Source organism: Nilaparvata lugens, chromosome 6 (assembly GCF_014356525.2).
Source record: "Nilaparvata lugens isolate BPH chromosome 6, ASM1435652v1, whole genome shotgun sequence".
Lineage (NCBI taxonomy): Eukaryota > Metazoa > Arthropoda > Insecta > Hemiptera > Delphacidae > Nilaparvata > Nilaparvata lugens.
This window is the reverse complement of record NC_052509.1, coordinates 19,055,962-19,077,942: the sequence shown is the minus strand read 5'-3', so window position 1 is coordinate 19,077,942 and position 21,981 is coordinate 19,055,962. Positions and strand designations below refer to the sequence as shown.

Sequence of the window (21,981 nt, the reverse complement as noted above, 5' to 3'; positions counted from 1 at the left end):
GTTTGTCACAAGTTTCTCACTTCACATAACCCATGCCTGGAAATGCAGCAGGTAGGCTACATTATATCTTTGACAAAAACGCAAATGAACCTGCTATACACCTGCAGACAGCTTTACATAATTGGTCCTCTCCAATAACAGAAAAAAAGTAATAAAGATTCTTTCGAGTAAGATTTGGAATGGAGAAAGTAATGACGTCATAGGAGTAGAGACATCAAGGCGTATCGGTCTTTGAATAAAAAACAAGACTTGTAACAAACAAAGCATCCAACGAAATACTCACGAAAAACAAGTCCGATTCCGGTTGGGTCAGTGAATGTCGAAAAGCAAAAATGTGCAACACGTTTTTAATGGACTCGACTCCGAATCAATTTCTATCCAAATTCATCTCAGCCTCAAAAAGGTCACCGTCAAAAAAAACTAGCGTCACCCATCCAGCCCTTGACTTTGCCAGTGAAAGTAACGGCTAACTTTGAACTAGGAAACGTTTAGCCTTAAGCGAAAGTAAAAGTGTATCATTATGCGATATGAGATTGAGAGAGGTATTATGTTCGGATGTACCTACTGGATCCTACGAATCTTATTCGATGACGGAAATCGATAGAACAATAATTATCTCAGTTATTAGGTCGGTAATTCTAGTGATTTTACATATTATGCGATATTCATAACTTCCTGAACTAAGATCGGAACTGTTACAGTTTAAATCTGTTACTTCATGACTACAGATCCTGAGCTTAAAACAGAGTTCCGTTCCTCTGTAATAATAATTGGTTTGAGAGATTGGTGTTGGATAATATACTCGTATTATGTGCTCAGATACGATGAAATAATTTTGCATTCATTACATGAACATTATTTTTGATAATAGATTTTCCAGTAATTAGGCTATCAATTATTATGGAATGGTTGATCATTATTTTGACCTGATGATTGTATCCAATACGCCTATATAGATGCCTATATATTATTATAGACATAGCAGCCTGTTTGAAGGCTGATTAATCTATTAATTAACATTTAAAAATAAATAATATTGTTCGTATAATAATTATGTAATTATATGTGTGATTATTATGTTTATTGAATTATTTGTATGACCATTGTCAATGATATCTTAGAATAGTCAATGATATTAACTATAAATATAATCAAATAAGAAGATGTCCATTCAATAATGGTGTTTATTGTAATGCAATATCAGTTCTGAAAATCTACAACATGGATTTATCCTACCAAAGTTTTTTCACTCGCGTATAAATAATAATTATTACCTATAATTATTACCTATTATTAATTATAGGTAATAATTATTACCTCTTATATCATAAAAATTCAAATAAGATGTAATGAGATGAATAGAATGAAACAAAAAAGCAAAAAGCGTTTACTTCAAATAATTCAACACATAATCGTTCTGGAATACAATTGATGATTCGCTTTTTTTCAATGGTTTATTCGTTTATCCCCAAATCAAATTAATTATGGTTTGATTATTCTCAATAATTGTTTAATCTTAATAAATGGTATTAGCATCTAGATAAATTGTAATTGTAAACTACAATTCGAATATTACTACCACTCCTTCGACATTAGACAGGTGAGTATAATACTTTTCCACTGAATTACTGGATTTCTCAAGTTACTATTTCTTCGAAATTTCAACTATATCAAATAAAAAAACAAAATTTACAGGACTGTTTTGTTAAACTAATGCTCAACTTAAATTTAACCGGTGTCAATGTATCATTAGCCACAAGTGTCTATAACAGTAAACTATAACTGTTATTTCTATAATAACTATTTATAGTAAACAGACTTTATAATAAATCATATTTATTCATAACTAGCTGGCCCGGCGAACTTCGTACCGCCAAATAGTTAATGGATCTCATGACAAACTTTAGCTGGATGCACACCTGAGGAGGCGCGATGCAGAATTTTGCATCCAGGAGCTTATTGGTTTGAATGGAAGAACTCACACACACTGAATCGGGCATGGCGTGGAACGGTGTGATAAGGCAATCTCAATAAGATCAACACTTTGTATCACCAAGTCGCGCCGCCTCAGGTGTGCTTAGCCTTAGCTTAATATGATGCACTATATTTTTATGAAAATTATCCAACAATCAGTATTTACATTTATGCACTTCTCATGTGCTCGGTTAGTGTGCAGCAGTTTGTATTTTTAGTTATAGTTGAATGCTGCTTGCCGGGAATTGAATGGTATATAATTATTATCTCCTTGCTGCTGATTTTCCCGTGCATATTCTAAATTTACAGAATTTCTAGTTCAACGGCCCGAGCTCGGACGTCGTTGGTACCGCGGCATTATTAAGAATTGAAATTTTGTGAATTAGTAGAAAGAGAATTGAAAAAAAAACAGATCTACCGACGGCTGTTGGATGACGCAATGATTATAACAGCTGATTTTTATTTCTGTGTGTGGCCAGCTCACAAATATTCTCCCATAAGGATTATATATGCAAACTTTGAAGGACTGTAGGAAAGAGTCCTGAAGTCGAATTATAAATTTGATAGGCCATGAACCTGGTCCTGAACATAACGAACAAAACTAAAAAAAATCATCAAATTCGGTGCACACATAAAAAAGTTATTGAACGTCAAAATTTGAGGCTCGATTTTTATTTATATAGATTATCCAAGTATGTTGGATTATTCTAAAATCAAAATAAAATACAACAAAAAAATAAGCCTATGTTTTAAAAACTCACTTTTCTTATAGGGCCACTGAAATCATTGAAACACAATAAAAGTTATCAAGTACCCTTCCTATCTTATTGAATCACAACTAGTTTCAACTTATTAGTCATTTTCAACTGTGAGGGATTTTACGCTTGAAAATTGTTCTAGAAAAGTAAATCAAATTTTCTAAGATTAAGGTACCTATTTTGAATGTGTGATAAATTATGATGCGATTGAAAATTTATAAAGAACAAGTACTAATCTGGAGTAAAAAATAATAGTATCCATGATGATTTATTTTATGGTTAAGATTTAGAAGAGTTGTCTCTCACCTTAATAGAATAAAATTTTGTCTCACCTTAAAATGTGACTCATGGAACCAATTTATAGCCTCAGGTCAGAGTGTAAATCAAAAAATTGAAAAAATATATTATGTACCAACTGAAATTCTATAATATCTTTGCTCTTCTGTCTTAACACAGTATGAAATATGTTTATTTGCTTTTTTGTTGAATCGAAACTCGATTTAAAGAATTGAAAATTTTCCAACTTCTTGATGAAAATTCTTTTGTTCAAAATTAGATTTACCCTTTCTGAGAAATTCCATAATTCCATACAATGATTGCATATTACAAGCAGGCATGAACTATCAAATTAAATCACCCAGTTTTGATCAATTTATTACTGCTGAATCAAAAATAGAAAAAATAATAATAATAGCTATTTCAAAATGAAATATCCACAAATAATGAAATAATATTGTTGATATAAACTTGTAAAGATGGTATAATTTAATATTATTGGTGAATGAGAAAAAAATTGAATAGTATATGTTTTATAATCGAGCTAAATAAGATTTATTGGTAGAGAATGAAGAATACATTCAACTGAGGAAGCAAAGAATTACAATAATTATGTAATAGTAATATCCTTCAGATAAGTTTTTTATAAGTTTGATTGGATTGTTTATTGATAAGTTTAATGCGAAATTATAAATGTGATAGGAATCAATTCAACTTCAGATTTATTTTGATTTTAGTGAAAATGACTCTCATCACTGCTGGTAATTCTCATTCAAAGTCCATTATAAAGAATTTTGATTCATATAACTGGGGAGTTTGTCTCTGTTGCTTGCCATAGAATAAAATTTATTAAATAATATAGAGTCAATTAGCTACAATGCTATACATTTTTAATACACTCGTATAAGATAGTGCACTCTCATTAATAAATAAATAACACAAACTTCCTATTTTAATTAGTACTTTGGTAGAGTCTGTACATATTCTTACATACTAAATAACTAGAAAAGTGTAACAACAATTCAACTTATAATTAACACAACTATTCAAATTGATATTCATACGAAGCACCCCAGTTGATCTTAATGACAACAGCCGCAAGAACAAAAATATTTATTATTTCGAAATCTGTTGATTTGTTAATTCTCAATAATCAATACATTTTCAGTAAAATATCCTTTTGCAATCTGTTAACAATAGTCTTGCTCACATAAAACTCTTTCAATCATGATTTTATTGCACATCAATTTAAAACTACAGATCACATTCGTGCATAAATTCTCCTCTTCCAACAAAGAAATCTTTGTATTAATTCCTCATTCAAATAATTATCTGTTTCTGTTCAACTCGCAAATGAATGGTATTACAACATATTCATATTATGATACAAAAGCAGTCATAATTTGAATCTCACTGATGTACATAGCTCAGTTTATTAGAACTAAGTTTTTTACGACTCGTATAGGAAAAAGTTATGTGAAAACATATTTATGACATCATAGTGTGTTTATTCTCCTTGATATGTGTAAGGACACTGTTGATTTACGATATCGGTTCTAAAACATCAGATATTTTCAAAATAATGACAGAATACTTTTGAAGAATGTGGGGAGAAAAATAACGGATCAGAGACTTGGATGTTGAATCCTAGGATTTCATTTGAATGCACTACCGGTACCTATTTGTTTGAATTCTTTCACTTCTTACAAAACCGGCCCATTCAACTCTATAGTAAGCTACTTTTGTGTGATGTTGATCGAAAGGAATCTTCACTATACAACTCAACGTTCCCTGCATGGTTAGGCTTTAAAAACAAAAATAGAGAATTTCAAGAGTTTCAAATACAAAATACATCCTAATGTGCTCTCATTAAGGAATGAATTTTTATTTTGTACAACATCTATGATAACATTTTGCGATTCCTGAGTGTATTTTGAATGGATTAATTTTTTTTTATTCTGTCTATTTTATTCTTTTTATAAATTTGAATGGATTCTTTTCTCTAGAGCGCCTACAAAACTATTGAAACTATTTCCAAGGACTAGGATTCTTATCGGCCACATACTCCATACCCTGTCCGAAGCCAATATCCGTATCAGCTGGTCCGGTAGCCCTGTATTGGTGGGGATTATACGTGGGTGAGGGGTAATACGCTTGAGGGGTGAAACTTGGAGGAGTGTAGGGTGGGGGTGAATACTGTGGGGGCATCTGGGTATAATACCCATGGTTTTGATATGCATGGTTGTGCTCTGCTCCCCCACCGTAGGTGTTTGAGGTCATTATGTATGGGGGGATGAACTTTGGAGGTTCTTTGTAATTCGGGGTTTGTGTGTATGAACCGTCTGAGTCGTGTGTGTATTTATGGCGATGTTCTTCTCCGTGATATCGGTGAGGTTTCGAAGATGGCTTCCTGTGATATCCTTCGTCTTCATCCTCATCTTCATCCTCATGTCCTCGTGTATCTTCATCATCGTCTTCTGTGCGTGGAGTTGTCGATTTCGGTTTGGAGATTTTTATTCTCTTTTTCTTCTTCTTCTTGTGGATCACGGTGATGACGGGCCGGGGACGGGGTTTTATCGGGGTGATACTCATCACCTGCGGCTTGGGCTCGTCGAAATAGTCGTAGGTCTCGTCTGGCATGTAGGGCTTGTCTTCTTCCTCATAGTCGTCGGGATCTTGCAACTGGGTGTAGGTTGGGATTCGCAGTTTAAGCCTTGCCACGGGTTTCGGCCTGAAATTTCAATTATCATGGATTAGTTTTTTATGAATGAGTGAGTTGATCTCTCATACAAAGAAAGGGAATTCCAAGAAGAGAACTTATTTATTAGGTCTATCATTACAAATAAAATAGTAAAATTATGAATAAGAACAATATTGTTCAAAGATCAATCAGTCCAGGAATTAAGTTAGCTTAGGAAGCCTGTTGTTCTCCCCAAATCATATTTGATCTGTGATTGTATCCATGAATAAATAAATAAATAAATCAAATGGCTGCCTGACACCTGAAAGTACTCCAGTCGATAAATAAACTAATGATTAATTTATTAGTTCACTCAATAATTACTTAAATCATTTATTCTCATGAATAATTGAGTGCATGTCGGTGTTTGAAACAGCAAAATAGTGTATAGATAATAAAAGCGATTCGAATAAGAAATCGCAATATGAGAAACGTTACACAAGGCATCGATTATTCTCATCAAAATAACTCGAACCAGGAACTCTCACTCTAAAAAAGATATCACAATATGCATTGGATATTGAATAAATTAATCATTGAACTCTTTTGCAAATTCAATCAAGTTTTGTGAGTCCAATTGAAAAATGGTGACTTCCGAGAAAAATTGATTTTCCACAGAAATCTTCAATTTTACCAAATTCTGCATGAGAAGTAGAAATTTCGGATTTCACGTTTCATTCTCTCAAAATGTCAAGCTAGCTAAGGGATCTGCTCAAGTTTCAACAAATATCAGTTTGACCTCTAATCATTTCAAATCATACACCTTCAATCACACAATCTTGAATCTAGGCTAAATTGATAATAAATTGATAAAATATCTTGTATCATATATTGTAATATCGATAAAATAATAATTTGATAAAACATTATTTTTCTAAATATATTTTGTAATAAATTAATAAAAACTTGAAAACGGCATTAGTAGCCGAAACATGTCGTGACGAAATAATTTTAAAAAGTTGCTCAGATTTATATTCATATCTATATTAAAAAGTAGCCCTAAGGAAAAAAGATAATTGTAATATCGATATACCTTGTCTTATACCTGACAGGTCGGCTGGGTACATAGTACTTGTACTTCTTGGCGTAGACAGGCAGCCCATAGGCCGAATATGAGGAAGGCCTTCGGCTGGGTTTCTTGGCCCTTTTCACAGTTTTCCGCCGTCTCACCCTCCGTCCATGTGATGAGGGAAATCCGGAGGGGGGAGAGCCTATCTCCCTCTTGAGACTGGTGCTCCCCACCACCACCTTACGGGGGCCGCTGAATATCGGGTAGCCACTCCGTGTGCCGTATATCGCCTTCGATGCGCCCCTGGTCGCTCTGATGAATTTCGGGGGCACCCTGTTGAGAAAAAATTATTAATTAAAAAAAAAAATGAATTATTTTTTATGATAGTTTTGTTGGCAATTTTGAAGAGAGGAGATCATGTAATCGATTTTTTTCACTGCAAAATGAAGAGTTCCCATTATGGTTAATATTAGCATCAAGAAAAGATTGCTTTAGAAGATATTCCATGGTATGAGGCGTTTATGTTCCAAATTTCAGGCCAAGTTTTTGTTAAATCAAGTCGATTACTGTTGACTACTGTCTATTATTACTTCTCTGGTCGAGGAGAGTGTAAGAACAGTATGAGAACAGTATGAACAATAAGCATAGTATGAGAGACTACACATACACATGCTTCATGAAAAACAAGTTCTAGTAATAGGACAATCAGCTTGTGTTAACATTGAAAATTGGAACATAAACACCCCATACCATGGGATATCTTCTAATGCTATATTTTCTCTATGATATTAGTCAGCCCACAATAATAATATATTCCACTAATTTCACCAGCTTTGATGAATTCATTCATCCAAGATCATTTCCACATAAAATAATTAATAGCTTGAAGTGATCAGTACATGTTTTTCCCTTCATTTCCATTATTTGGGAAGGTAGTTTTTAATATTGAGGTCTAACAATATTGTGCAGTTACTTATAATGATTCAATGCCAAGTATTCCTTGATATTACTTTGGAACTTGAATAAAGAATAATCACTTTCTTCACAGAACTCACTGATTTCTCATGGTATTGAGTTTAATTAAAGATTATTTTATAGGTTTGCTCAATGGAAACTATAACACTAAAAAGAAAACCATAACTGTCCTGATGAATCTATCAAGTGCTTTTGATACGATTCCTCATAGTATTTCATTGAAAGCTGAGATATTGATATGAATGAGTCTGTAGTGATGCGCCTGAAGTAATAATGCGCATACTGCGTAGTCTAATGCGTCTATTAGAACGTTTAATTTTCCCCATGGTGATGAATTTTGTTTATTCTCTGTACTAGATTCTTCTCGATTCAACTAAATATATTATATCAAAAATAAGAATCACATAATTGATCAGTGATCATTATTGTAGATAATTTATTTCAAAACGACATTACAGATAGATATTTCTTGTCTGCTATGAAAAATTGGAAATTTCAATACTGTTTTCAAAGGTGAGGCTATCGTGACTCAAAGTTTTCATGTGATATTGCTTCACTTATTTCTTATTCCATATTTTTCATAATCAATTATTATATTGTGTGAATAGCTTACTGCGTACTTTGAGTTGACCTGGCAAGCTGTTGCAATGAGAATGAGAGCCACTGCCCAAAACTGCAACATGAAAAACAGACAGTGTTAATAAAGTAAAACAGAAAACGTTAATGAAAAACTCACAATTAATTGATAAAGTGGATAGACAGCGCTTTCTGTTTGAACGCATCATCCTGCAGATACTGCTACCTGTCGGCAGAACTTAGGATTACATACATTATGAATTGTCGACCAATCAGGAGAGAGAGAGTAGGCGGAGCTGAAAATGTTACCCAACACCTGCTGCCACCTACTGGAAGAATTCCATGTTAGATTACAAACTGTTGCCTAATGAGGAGAGAAAGTCGAGTGATTCGGTTATCCAGCAAGTGTCGCACCCTATTGGCAGAACTCTGCATTCAATACCTTTCGAATTTTCAATCAATAAAGTAAGAGTGGATGGCGTCTAGAAGTGTCTCTCAAGGAGTGTCTCTAGTCTTGAACTCGCTTGCTATTGGTTAGTTGTTCCTATCACGTCATTCACGTGAATTTGTATTTTGCTTTGGAATAAGATGAAGAAGGAGAAAAAGTAAAGGAGCAAGAAGAAGAGGAAGAGAATGAAGTTGAGGTGAAAGAAGAAAGCGATCAATAAGTAGCAGCAATTTTGCCATGATAGATATTTCATAGTAAAGTAGAAAATCCAATGTAGAAGTTATTTTTTGTTTGGCCATATCCAAACCTCCAAATAATCTAGACTTACGAACAGAGATCTTGAGCTATCGATCTTACGTGAGTTACGTCCATCAATTTTAACAATAAAGTAAAAAGTTTTCGCGTATTCATCTGATTTTACTTTTGAAAATAAAATAGGCTCAAATAATTCTATAAAATTCACATATTTGAATTCTATCCCCTATTGAACTTACATAATTTTCTTTATAAACCTGTACTGAATTAACCTTTATTTTGAATATTCAGTTCATAATATTGAACTCAATCTGTATGAAAATCGAATTAATCAATTGTAATCGATGAGATTAGCAGTATTGATAGTTGTACTCTGATTGGTCTCATAAGAGCACGTTATATTCTGGTTCCATGATGATAGTTCTGCAAATATTATGAAAATTCACATTTCTACTTGGACTATCAGGATTTATTATCCGACAATGAGATTCATTTCCAACTGCATTAATGACATCAATCCTTCTCTCTCTACTAATGCTGCGTAGTAGGACAGCAGACCTCAGAGATGGGAAGTCAACATTATACAATTTGGAACTCTCGAAAGAGCAAGCGTCTTCAACTAGTAGAATTTCTTACATTTAGGACAAATATCACTGACTCTACTACTTTATCCTATTATATTAAGCGAGCAATTTCTGTATAGTTATATATATTTATATGGTTATGTGGTTATGTGGTTATATGGGTATATATTTTTGTTCAACAGATCTCGAAAACGGCTCTAACGATTTTCACAAAATTTGGAACAAAGTAGGTTTATGATATGAAGATTCGATTGCACTAGGTCTCAACCCTTGGATAACTCGCTGAAGGACATTAAAAGGACAAATACGTCCTTGGAAAAACAGCTGGGAATTTTGTCGTCTGTCGATACGGTAATGGAAGAGAGTGAACGAGTGCATGTGTGTGGGATCATCCAGCTGATCTCACGAGAAGAAAAATAATTCAGCAAGAGAAACTTATTTGCGTTTATTTATCTTTTTTTCAGAAAACATGTTTTCTTTAGAAAGTCCAAAATAGTAGTCTAAGTAGATGCTGTTAGTGATACATAGTATATAACAAATATTGTAGCAAACATAGTATATCATTCTAAATCGGATATCTATTATTTTATAATCGATGATGATTGTGTTTGTTTTTTGAAGTGTGAATAAATTGTTATTTTGATGAGTGATAGTAGCTTAACCTATATTTTGATTTGGAGTGTAGTATAAATTTGAAAAGGGACATTTTTGGGTATAAGCCTGTTGTGCCTCCTCTAAGTTACCGTAAAAATAATTGTACGACTGAGAAAATTATAAATAAATATAAATTTTAAATTCAATCTTTCTTTACGAATTTTCTATGCTTTTACACTCCAGAGCAAAGCTCGGTCCCCCGATATTTTCTATTCATTATACATAGATTCACAATATTCAGTATCAATACTACAGTTCTACCTCATGACTTTTCTTTAGTTGACGCCTGAAAACAAATCTAGGTTCAGACTAGATTGTAAAGCAAAACAGCGACTAACTCTGCTTGACAAATGTCTTAATTGATAGACTGGCTTAATTAATGAGGAGGCCAAGTTCCCAGATCCACATGATCGAGCCGCAGCAAACCCGAATTGGAAAAACAATTTTCCACATGATTTCCATTCAGTGGCATTCAACGACCGGTGGATGCCTGCCTTGACCGATTGCTTTGTCATGCTCTAGTATTTGCAGATTCTCTTTCGTTTAGGCAAACTGATGAAATGTAAATAACAAATACTTTCGCAGATACCAGTTTTACTTTCAAAGTTAATGGTGTAGGTACTAGGTACTTGAACTAACAGGCTGAGGAAAGTTTTATTCGACCAACTTTGGAATTTCGTCTAAAATTTCAGTGATAAATCATTAATACCATTCCCTCCTTATTAGTTATTGAGGAATCTCATCCTTACCTTTCCTTATTCAGGATTCAATATTATTCTCAACAAGATTATGATTTTCTCCTAAGATACCTTTCCGACAAAGTCAACTAGAACTTTTTGGATTTTACAATTTGAGCTGATTAATATGCTTTATTTTTGAAAATTCTCTTGTAATATTACACAGTATACAGGTGAGAATGATTCAGTGATAAAAACAAATACATTTTGTTTCATCAAGAGTATGTCAATGAAGCATTTCAAAGTTGTATTTCCTATTCAGGAAATCATGGTTCTAATTTCAATTGCAAATTCAGAAAGGTACAGATTGTATTACATTCTAGTTGTAATTGATGTCAATAGAACTAATTCAACAAGATATTTGAATAACATATCGAGAATTTATTGCTACAAAAACTGGTTAAACATATCAATTTAGCACTAGTCGGTGTGAAAGAATGTGTATCACTTCAAGAGTGTTGCAAGTCGACTCGTAAACTTCCAGGAAATACTTCCTATGGTAGTAAAACATGTAACATGCCATCTACGTAGCTATTAAATCCATATGTGGACAGGTTATGGATAAAAACCAGATTCCAAAATTAATTTATGTTTGAACAGGAAAATTACAACAAATTTTGCCGATCGGCTGAAAGATTAGAACGTCGTGATTGAAAGATGCTGCTAGCACGTTAGAGCAATAATTATTCCTGTCAGCTTGCCAATGTACATCCAGAGACGATTATAATTGCCTATTATCTTCTTACAGGTGGCGAAGTGCGATAATCAGAGCTATTACTTTCCATAAAATTGGAATCGGACATGTGAGGATTATCATGAGGCTCCAGGTTAAAAATAGCTAATAAAGCATTGCTGACTTTGAATAGGAATAAGCTGTTGATTTACAAATATTCCACAATATTTGTAAATTTTTGCAACTATTAAGAACTTCATTTGTTCACATAACCTCATTTAGATTATTTTATTATTATAATTAGGGAGAGAAGTTTTGGGTTCATCCTGTTGATTTTCTCCCAATCATTTATTTGACGCTGTGATTGTGTGGATTAAATAAATACTCATGACAATAAATAAAATTAATAGAAATCAACTCAAATATAAGTTTTCTTATGACGAAGTGCAACATTTCAGTTTTTGTGGTAGCAAATTCATGAGAAGCAGAAATGACGTTCTTTAACATTACTCGATAATACCGTTCTTCAATCTTACTTACTTACCGTGTCAGTTTGTACTACTACTGTTATTGGAAATCGCTCTCAAATTTAATTCAATGACATCACTTATATAGCAAATTCCGTTACACGAATGATATTACAGATCATTGAATACAATACTGTTTGCTTAAGAAAATTCTTGTCTGCGAACAGGAGTGAAATCTCATGATAAACATGTAATTGGAATTCATTAATCAATCCATGGACCAATCCACAACTTCAGATCAGAGTGTAATTCGAATAGATTGGATTTAAGAAAAGTTATAATGTTTCAACTTAAATTACTTTGATAATATTCTGCTCTTCTCTCTCAACACATCACCTGTATCTCTTTGAAGAGACGGTTATTTGCTTTCTTTGTTGAATCAAAACTCGTAATTTTCCAACTTCATGACTGCAATTCTTTTGTTTAAAATGAGCTTTACCCTTTTAGTTGAATTCCATACCATAATTACATATTACAAGTAGGCATGAACTATAAAATAAATGGAATCACCCAGTTTTGAGCAAATTATGCTCGTTTGAAAAATTAGACTGACACCATAGTTACAAATTTTGCCTTCGAACAATATTATGCTTGCAAAGTAAATCACAACACTAATCAAACTTTTAAATATAAATAACTATACTTAGTTATAAATGCCTCATCTCATAGCCTATGATTAGTTGACCAGTGAGCCTTTGATGCCGATTCCAGATCACAAGTTTCCATTGAAAATGTCTGGAGGCACTGTGAATATCACAGGATTAGTTTTTTTTATTCTGTAATAATTTTCTGTTTCGAACTTTTTGAAACTGATGGTTTTGTATTATCAATGCCGAATTGTAAAAAAAGAATAAGAATCATATCTAGTGGTCTAGTAACGTTAAAATGAAATGATAGAGAACCCTACAACTACCAGTGAATATCTCTCATAAAACTAAACTTTTCTTATCAAATGTGCTGTCAAATTTTAGTTTGTATCTTGAGTTTTCAAAATTCATTATGGATTGATAAGTTATAATTGCTCATCAATATCAATAGCGATTGACTTGATTTAAATAATCTAACGTTTCAGTTTCATTTATGTAACTCTAATACACTGGGTTTTCAATACCGTGAATCTCACATTTTTCCTTCCTAATATTTGTGAAAACAAATTTGTAAGTTGAGTGACTCATCTTGAAATTGAGAACCCATCTATCAAAAATTATTAGTGTTGAGTTTCAGTTACATTGAATTCCACTATTGAAGCAATCTCAGAAATCTTCTAGACGCAACTGAACCCATAATTCAAACAGATTTCTATTTTAATCGTCTACATTTCTATGTATGAACTCTTGTAAGCTTCAGTAATATGAATGGAATTTTCATTGCAGCATGATTGTGTTGTTAACACGACGTCGTTAAGGCCAATAGTTAACAGTATATCCATAATATGACAACTCTATCTGATGGATTTCACAGTGTTCATTGCATGACATTAATATCCAGTGTCGATTGAATTAGGCATGGTCCTATAGCCCACTGTTTGAGTAGGTCTATAGGATTGGATTCCCTTGCGTTAGTGGTTCAATTTCCTCTCGAAACTGAAGTTCAATCAGCAAACGATATTTCAGATTAATCCAGTTCACATCTTCAAATATAACTTTAATTTTTTATAACCGTACTGATGAAACTCTCCTGCTACTAATCACTTAACTGGTATTATTCCAGTTTTGAGTGACTCCAAATAAATCAGGATCCAAATAAAACCGAGCGTTAAAACCGTTATGTGTTTCGAATGACGCCTTCACACACGCCTTCAAGTCCAGAAATCTTGACACTTCAAATTATAAGTTGTGCTTTACCGGTATGTCCAAAAACGATTCCAGAGCAAGTGGCTAGTACATTCGAAAGACTTGTGTTTCCGTTGAAGGGAGAGTGAATTGAGAGAAATGCTGACAGATCTAAGTGAATCCGATTGTAGGCGAAAGTTATGGAAAGCTGGCGGGTATGAACGTAATATACAGCAGTTATCCATCTCGGTAGTGTTTATTACACTTTAGCAAATCAAGAAAAAATGTCTTGTAGTAAAGAAGGATAGAAGACTGGTAGGTGATGATCAACCGTTGGACATTTTTTCATTTTTACTGAGCGATTTCGTTCGAGCGGAAGAAGTTTGAAAAAGGAAGATCTATAGAAAAAAAGCAATCTACAAGCACCAGCCTATAATTGATCGAGAAACCACTTTCGCTACTCGATAAAACAACACTAATCAAACTTTTAAATATAAATAACTATACTTAGTTATAAATGCCTCATCTCATAGCCTATGATTAGTTGACCAGTGAGCCTTTGATGCCGATTCCAGATCACAAGTTTCCATTGAAAATGTCTGGAGGCACTGCGAATATCACAGGATTAGTTTTTTTTATTCTGTAATAATTTTCTGTTTCGAACTTTTTGAAACTGATGGTTTTGTATTATCAATGCCGAATTGTAAAAAAAGAATAAGAATCATATCTAGTGGTCTAGTGACGCTCAAATGAAATTATAGAGAACAGTGAATATCTCTCATAAAACTTAACTTTTCTTATCAAATGTGCTGTCAAATTTTAGTTTGTAACTTGAGTTTTCAAAATTCATTATGGATTGATAAGTTATAAAAGCTCATCAATATCAATAGCGATTGACTTGATTCAAATAATCTATCGTTTCAGTTTCATTCATCTAACTCCAATATACTGGGTTTTCAATACCGAGAATTTCACATTTTTCCTCTTTCATATTTGTAAAAACAAATTTGTAAGTTGAGTGACTCATCTTGAAATTGAGAACCCATCTATCAAAAATTATTAGTGTTGAGTTTCAGTTACATTGAATTCCACTATTGAAGCAATCTCAGAAATCTTCTAGACGCAACTGAACCCATAATTCAAACAGATTTCTATTTTAATCGTCTACATTTCTATGTATGAACTCTTGTAAGCTTCAGTAATATGAATGGAATTTTCATTGCAGCATGATTGTGTTGTTAACACGACGTCGTTAAGGCCAATAGTTAACAGTATATCCATAATATGACAACTCTATCTGATGGATTTCACAGTGTTCATTGCATGACATTAATATCCAGTGTCGATTGAATTAGGCATGGTCCTATAGCCCACTGTTTGAGTAGGTCTATAGGATTGGATTCCCTTGCGTTAGTGGTTCAATTTCCTCTCGAAACTGAAGTTCAATCAGCAAACGATATTTCAGATTAATCCAGTTCACATCTTCAAATATAACTTTAATTTTTTATAACCGTACTGATGAAACTCTCCTGCTACTAATCACTTAACTGGTATTATTCCAGTTTTGAGTGACTCCAAATAAATCAGGATCCAAATAAAACCGAGCGTTAAAACCGTTATGTGTTTCGAATGACGCCTTCACACACGCCTTCAAGTCCAGAAATCTTGACACTTCAAATTATAAGTTGTGCTTTACCGGTATGTCCAAAAACGATTCCAGAGCAAGTGGCTAGTACATTCGAAAGACTTGTGTTTCCGTTGAAGGGAGAGTGAATTGAGAGAAAGCCTGATGTAACGATACTAGTTCTCCAAAATTAAATGAGTCTGCGATTCCAACACGGATTTGATAAGGAAAGCCTCCTTCAGTAACACTAGATTAATTGAGATACGATGATCAATTTCTGCATCAGTACCGTAGAGTGAACTGTCTTCACTTCAGACTCATTTTAGACTGTCAGCTTTGTTTGGATGGGTAGCATCATAGAGAAAAGATAGCGTAGGATACTTGTATAAGTTGTCTCTGGTAGCATTGATATCATTCATAAGGAATTATAACAGTCTAAGGAAAATATCACTCGAAATTTGTCAGGAAGATACTGATCAATTATTTCTCACAAGAAAGAGTTCAGTTGCGGAAGATTACTTTAGCAGAAGTAATTCGAAAATAAAATTGAAACCTAGCGGGTTTTTGGTTTCAAATAAAATGTATTTCAGTTATCTGATTCAGGTCCTGTTATAAGAGTGACATTGTTGTTTTCGACAAGTTCGGTTGTTTTCACTTTCTCCGAGATCCCCAAACGCAGTACATATTACATCTACTTACTATTCTGTATTGGTATATACACTAATAGTATCTCGCCAGTTATCAACAATGTAATTTTTATCTCATAGACTTAGATTTGTTATGAGTGTTCACAGCTAGGCTAAAATGAGGTAGTCTACAGTATACACACAAAACAACTTTCTGATGTCATGTTTAACATACCACAAAATCAATAAATGAAGGTTTCATAGATCATATTCTAATACGTTGTATGACCTACAACTATTCAGAACACTTCATTCTTTTACTAAGAATAAGTTATAATATATTAAATAAAATAATAAGTAAGATTAGAATTATTATTGTAATCTCTTACGGAAATCAAATATAATAGTAGTAATTTTGGTAATCCAATCAGTATAATTCGTAATAGGCGCTTGATTCTAGATAATTGAACAGTCAAAGAAAATAAAAACGAAGTTGCTGAGGATTTGAAATTCTGATGTTCATAAGTTGATTTGATGTTCTTGAATGATTCTTCAACAAGAGTCACTCTCCATAAAATACGTGGTCACATTTTTTCAAGGTTGAATTCGTTCTACAGAGAGAATAGAATTCATAAACAATGAATTGAAATCTATCACGAATAAGAACAAATTCACTTCAACCAATGAGTTTTCTTAAACTGAACCTCAAATAAACAGCTTCACATGTTAGAAATATAATCGTTTAAAGGAATTAAAATTAATCTCTTGTGAAAGAAACAGTGTTCGATATTTCGGAATTGAATATTGTCGGTGTAGTATATTATTGTAAGCTAAAGCATACCCTGACCGCCACCCGCATTTTTCTGACAATACTTTTTTCATTCATAGTCCAGAATAGAGAATAAAATATTCTAATTCCATTCTATCAATATGAAATAAATCTTCTCTTAAAATATTCTAACACACCTCTTCAATCAGTAAGACTGATGAACTTTTTGAACCTCTGGTCACTTTCGCATTCTTCATTAATTATTCAATCATCATGAAGTACCGTTTAATGGCAACGGGACAGGCTATCGATGGAGTGAGACAGTGAGTACGATGCTGAAAGTTCATAACCTCTCCACTTCCGCTTTCTTGAACTTCCGGTAATGATCGACTGCGACACCCAGCGGCTAAATAGCTAAATTTCCGGTTATTCGAGTGCGGTAACAGAAAATTTCCAATAGCCTCTTTCAAGCTCAAGGTAAGTCATGAAGTTCGCCAAGCGTGAAATCGCGTATAGGTACTGAACATGACCAGACTTCAGTCATTCAGTCACCCAAACCAAAACTTTCGTTTTCAAACGTTGAGCTTGAACGAAAAAGACAGTCGACTGTTTAACTGGAGACCAGATCTGTTCCCGGTAACAACTACTGTAAGTAACTGACTCATGGAGCGTAACTTTCTATTTTTTCATACCCAAAAAACGCTGTAAAAAATTTGGAAGTTCTAAATGGAGAGAGAATTTTGTTCATTTATCACCCATAGATTAATGGAAAAGGGATTAATGGATTGTATAACTTAGTGGAGATGTAAAAACAGCTAGAGAATCAATGATGAAAAAACAGTGGTTTTGCATAATGTATAGCAAAGTGTGGAAGAACAAGTTCCGTAATTTATGGTGATTATACTGATCGGATATGTTAAACGCCCGATGGACCACCGTAGGTTATTGGTGGGACTCATTGATTTAGATTCAGATCAGATCACGTGTTTTTCGAAGATAGATTGATGATGAAAGTGGCAGAGGTAGAGAAGGTAACTCCATCACTTTTTTGATGGTAGTCATTTTCTGCTCACGGTCCAACCTGTCAGAGTCAAGGCTGTAATTATTGCTGGTCATGGCGGGGCAAATTATGATTGACGTGTTGATGATAACTTTCAACATGATGACAGATGCAGAGTGTCTGCCTCGGGACTGTTCAATTGATGCCAGGAGAAAGGTTTGGTAGCATTACGTTATGCCAGGTGATGGAGATAAGGCCTCTAGTTATGACCAATCGGAACGGACGTGATGTGGGATTACATCTGAAAGATAGCGGGTGACATCTTGTACACAAAGAATGATTCACATTTGTTGGAGTACAGTGAATTGATAGGCAATTCGAATTGATTAGCCAAAGAATATGGATTAGCCAAAGGGGTTGATGAATTGAGATGAAATTAATGATAAATTTGAATTTCAAAACCAATGAGCTAGAATCATATTTATTAATAGCATGCAGGGGTCTCAGGAGGTGGGGGTGTGGACGCCAATTGCGTCCTTGAAATTCTTGTGGGGAGAGGTTACCCCTGAAACCTGAGATGATAATGATCTAGAAAATTTAATAGTTGAAATTCAAATATCAGAAAATAATAATGGAGGATATACATTATATTGCAGACAAGTATGATGAACTGGATAATTTATCAATTTAAATTCTAGTATTTAAATGATTATTTCCAAATTCATAAGCTGTCCAGATTATTGCAAAATAAAACCGTGATAGGATGCTTCTAGAGAATTCAGTCGAAGTTTCAGAATGGAACGAATCTCAGTTTGAGGAATCAATGACTTCTATGATGCAGTCAGCATCAATAACCTAACTATACTCTATATAATATAGAATATTATTTTTCATATTTCGTATTGATGAGTAATCGCCGCCTACACTCTATACAGTAGACAAGATGCTTGTGAAGATGTTGATAATTGAAAAAATTATCCTGAAGATGAATGTAGTGGGCTATTGTATAAATCTATTGAGACATATGAGCTTATAAAGATGCATGACTTGAGAAAAACTCTCTTAATTGTATACTTTGAAGTTGTGATCTATCACATTTTTAGTTCTGTCTTCGTGAGTGAGTGCCATTTTTCTTTCATATAATTATAATATAGATCAATGAATAAATATTCTTGAAATAATATTAGAATTTATTCTCGTGGGTTGAGAAACAGAAACATACTCCGCGAGAGAATCTCCCTAGGGAGATTCTAGCCGACAGTCTAAAATCTTGCCAGTCCGAAACTGTTCTGAACGATACACAGTATATTCAAATTGAACATTTTTCAGACTGTGAAAATACCTATTTGATCTGAAAGCTGAGTAAAAACAAGCTTATATGTCGAAATTGGATTCTTTTTATCCTCCTAACAATATTCCGAATTCATTGGTGGAGTTTCTGAACTTGACTCAAGTACAGCATTAGAAATTATTGGAATATCAATATATAGGATGGAATATCTCTTCTGCTTTCACCATTTCTTTTATGTAGACTCATTCATTTGAATTATCTAATCATAATCGAACAATTTCTCCTATTGGTTTTTCAATAAATAGGAGCAACGGCATTGACAACATCTACTTGACTGCTTATAACGAACTTGAATAATTATAATTGTAGATAACTTTCTAGATGAAGAAAATTCTAATAGCAAGTTAGTAATATATAAAGACTTGAACAATCAAGAACACTTTTACTTTCATGAAGTTTGTTCAACATTGACAACAGGTGTCATTATCAGCCAATAAGAGGATATCTGCTTCCAGCTCTTACAATGTTTACTTTCAACGTAATGCGTTATGCTCTGTAGCGTACTATGCCGACATTATAATCTAATATCCATTGGTGGGTCAATTTATTGGATTAAAGCCAAATAGACTAGATTATAATTAAAATAATTATATTTAAACCTGTAGCTGGAATTGTTTCTGGCCTCTCAATTTCGCTTTAATAAAAAAACAATTATTAAACTCTTTTAAATTATCCAAATATTTGATAAACTCATTGAAAGATCAAAAGAAATAGAGTGATAGATGAAACAATATTATCAGATTTATGAAATTCAAATCAATCATTGCACTTCAAATATTTAATGTGAATCATTATCTGTTTGATGCGACAATGTTAAAAAAGATATATTGTATATTCGATCAAATTTTTAATATAATAAGCATAAATGACAATAGGAAGTGATTCAAAATTTGAGCGGAAAAATACCTCATTAAACTAAATCTATTGAAAAAGTCGAATAATCAATTGGAAGAGACATTTGGGATTAATTTAAGAAACTGAATCAATCAAAATAATTCAGTGCTCTACAAATTGTGAGGATCAACTATGAAATTACACTAAATAAGAACAATCTACTCTCGATTGAATCTGATTTGCAACACAGAAAACATCCTCTTCGTATTCAAGCAACAAACAACAACAGCATTTCCTCTCGTTTGGATTCAGAATCGTTCTATCAATATTTCAAATGAAATAGGATTCAACCAATATTCTAATTCATATTGATACAGTGGAGTAGGTAGAGTAAGATTAGATGTAGTCATTAAATAGTTGAATTCTGTAATGAATCTGAAGAAATAAAAATATTTTATTCTCTTTGAGTGTTAATGATGAGATCGTTTTATAAAAAATAGTATAACTCCATATTCAAAGAAATCCTATCATAATTAGTAATCCCTGAAATCCTATTAGTAGGATAATGATGTTGATTCTCTTTCATTTTATGATCAATAGATAATTAGTATAAAATATAAAACAGTAGATTGAATTTATAACTCACACATGGGCGCGAGCTGAACATCTCAAGTGTCATGTAGTATGTAATCACCCGGCACAATAATTAATAATTTTCACCACCGCCAAAGTCATTTATGCGAGTGAGAGTCGATAATATCGCATGTGAAACAGTTATTGATTGCGCTCGAACATGCTGCACGTGCAAAGTTTAGGCTGCTACTACTGTGGCCAAACAAGTTGCACCCAGGATCAACTTAAAAGTAATTGATTTGAGTTCAGGATTCAGGATCTCCCTCCACTATTGCACTGCACCAAACACCCAGCGTGTCAGCTAGCATGTAGCCACATGTAACAGGTTACAACGCCTGATTAGAGAGAGATTACCAACCGAACAAATTAGACACAAAAAATAAAAATCGAGAGTGGTATCACTGACCAGCGACGATGCGCGCAAAGACATTCCGTTGAACTTGAAACGGGCATAGTGAAGATCTTGACCTTCTTCCAGTAACTTTATATATAGCGGCCATGGTGGGGACTTCCCTCCCTTCCCCCTCCCGCCGACAACTCATAGCGTCTAAAGCAGGCGATAATCTGGAAGCTCAGTTAATCAACCAGCACCATTACTAATCAGTAGTGGAAGAACTGGAAAACAAGGAGATTAAGGATGAAGGAAAGGACGAAGAAGGTTGATGATGAGAAGGAGGAGTTGGAGTAGGAGAAGAAAAAGGATGATAAGAGGAAGAAGTAGAAGAAGGAAAAGAAAAAGGAAGAGGAAGAAAAAGAAAAGTAAGGGGAAGGGAAGAACAGGAAGAGAAAACTAGGAGGAGAATAAGTTGGTGGAAGAGTATTAGGAGAAGGAAGAAGAAAAGGAGGAAGAGAATGTGGAAGAGAAGAGGAAGACAAGAACAGGAAGGAGAAACTATGAGGGGAATAAGTTAGTGGAAGAAGACTAAGTGAAGGAAGAAGAAAAGGTGGAAGAGAATGTGGAAGAGAAGAGGAAGAAGAAGGTAACGTTGACAAAAGAGAAAAGACAAATTGGAAGGAATTGGATGGAAGGAGATGAGGAGAGAATTTGAGAAGTAGAAGAAGTATGAAAAGGGGGAGAAGGAGAAAACGAAAAGGAAATAGGAGAGGAGAAAAAAGAGAAGTGGAAATAGGAATAAGGGGATGAAGGGAATGAGGAGAAGCAGAGCATGGAGGAAAAATGCGAACG

At 33.6% G+C, this 21,981-nt stretch overlaps 1 protein-coding gene across 3 annotated transcripts; it reads right to left on the bottom strand.

Moving 5' to 3' along the window:
* Window positions 1-1,447: 1,447 nt before the first annotated feature.
* Window positions 1,448-21,264, bottom strand: LOC111048798 (adhesive plaque matrix protein-like). Of its 3 annotated transcripts, none has more exons than XM_039430339.1 (4): window positions 20,806-21,264; window positions 8,353-8,402; window positions 6,794-7,090; window positions 1,448-5,739 (listed from the first exon to the last, which is right to left on the bottom strand). In XM_039430339.1, the coding sequence occupies exons 1-4, from the start codon at window positions 20,839-20,841 to the stop codon at window positions 5,037-5,039; spliced, it is 1,086 nt and encodes a 361-aa protein (XP_039286273.1). In that variant the 5' UTR covers window positions 20,842-21,264; the 3' UTR covers window positions 1,448-5,036. The 3 variants fall into 3 exon arrangements, with proteins under 3 accessions (XP_039286273.1, XP_022190472.2, XP_039286272.1); XM_022334780.2 differs by having other exon boundaries at window positions 6,782-7,090; window positions 8,353-8,405; window positions 20,809-21,264; XM_039430338.1 differs by having other exon boundaries at window positions 6,782-7,090; window positions 20,806-21,263.
* Between the last annotated feature and the right edge of the window lie 717 nt (window positions 21,265-21,981).

Coding starts and splice junctions, on each gene's coding strand:
- LOC111048798 (XM_022334780.2), bottom strand. CDS start 20,841: ATGACACTTGAGATGTTCAGCTCGCGCCCATGT. Junction 8,406..20,808: donor TGTTCAGCTCGCGCCCATGT/GTGAGTTATAAA, acceptor TTCATGTTGCAG/TTTTGGGCAGTGGCTCTCAT. Junction 7,091..8,352: donor GCTTGCCAGGTCAACTCAAA/GTACGCAGTAAG, acceptor TTTTCTCAACAG/GGTGCCCCCGAAATTCATCA.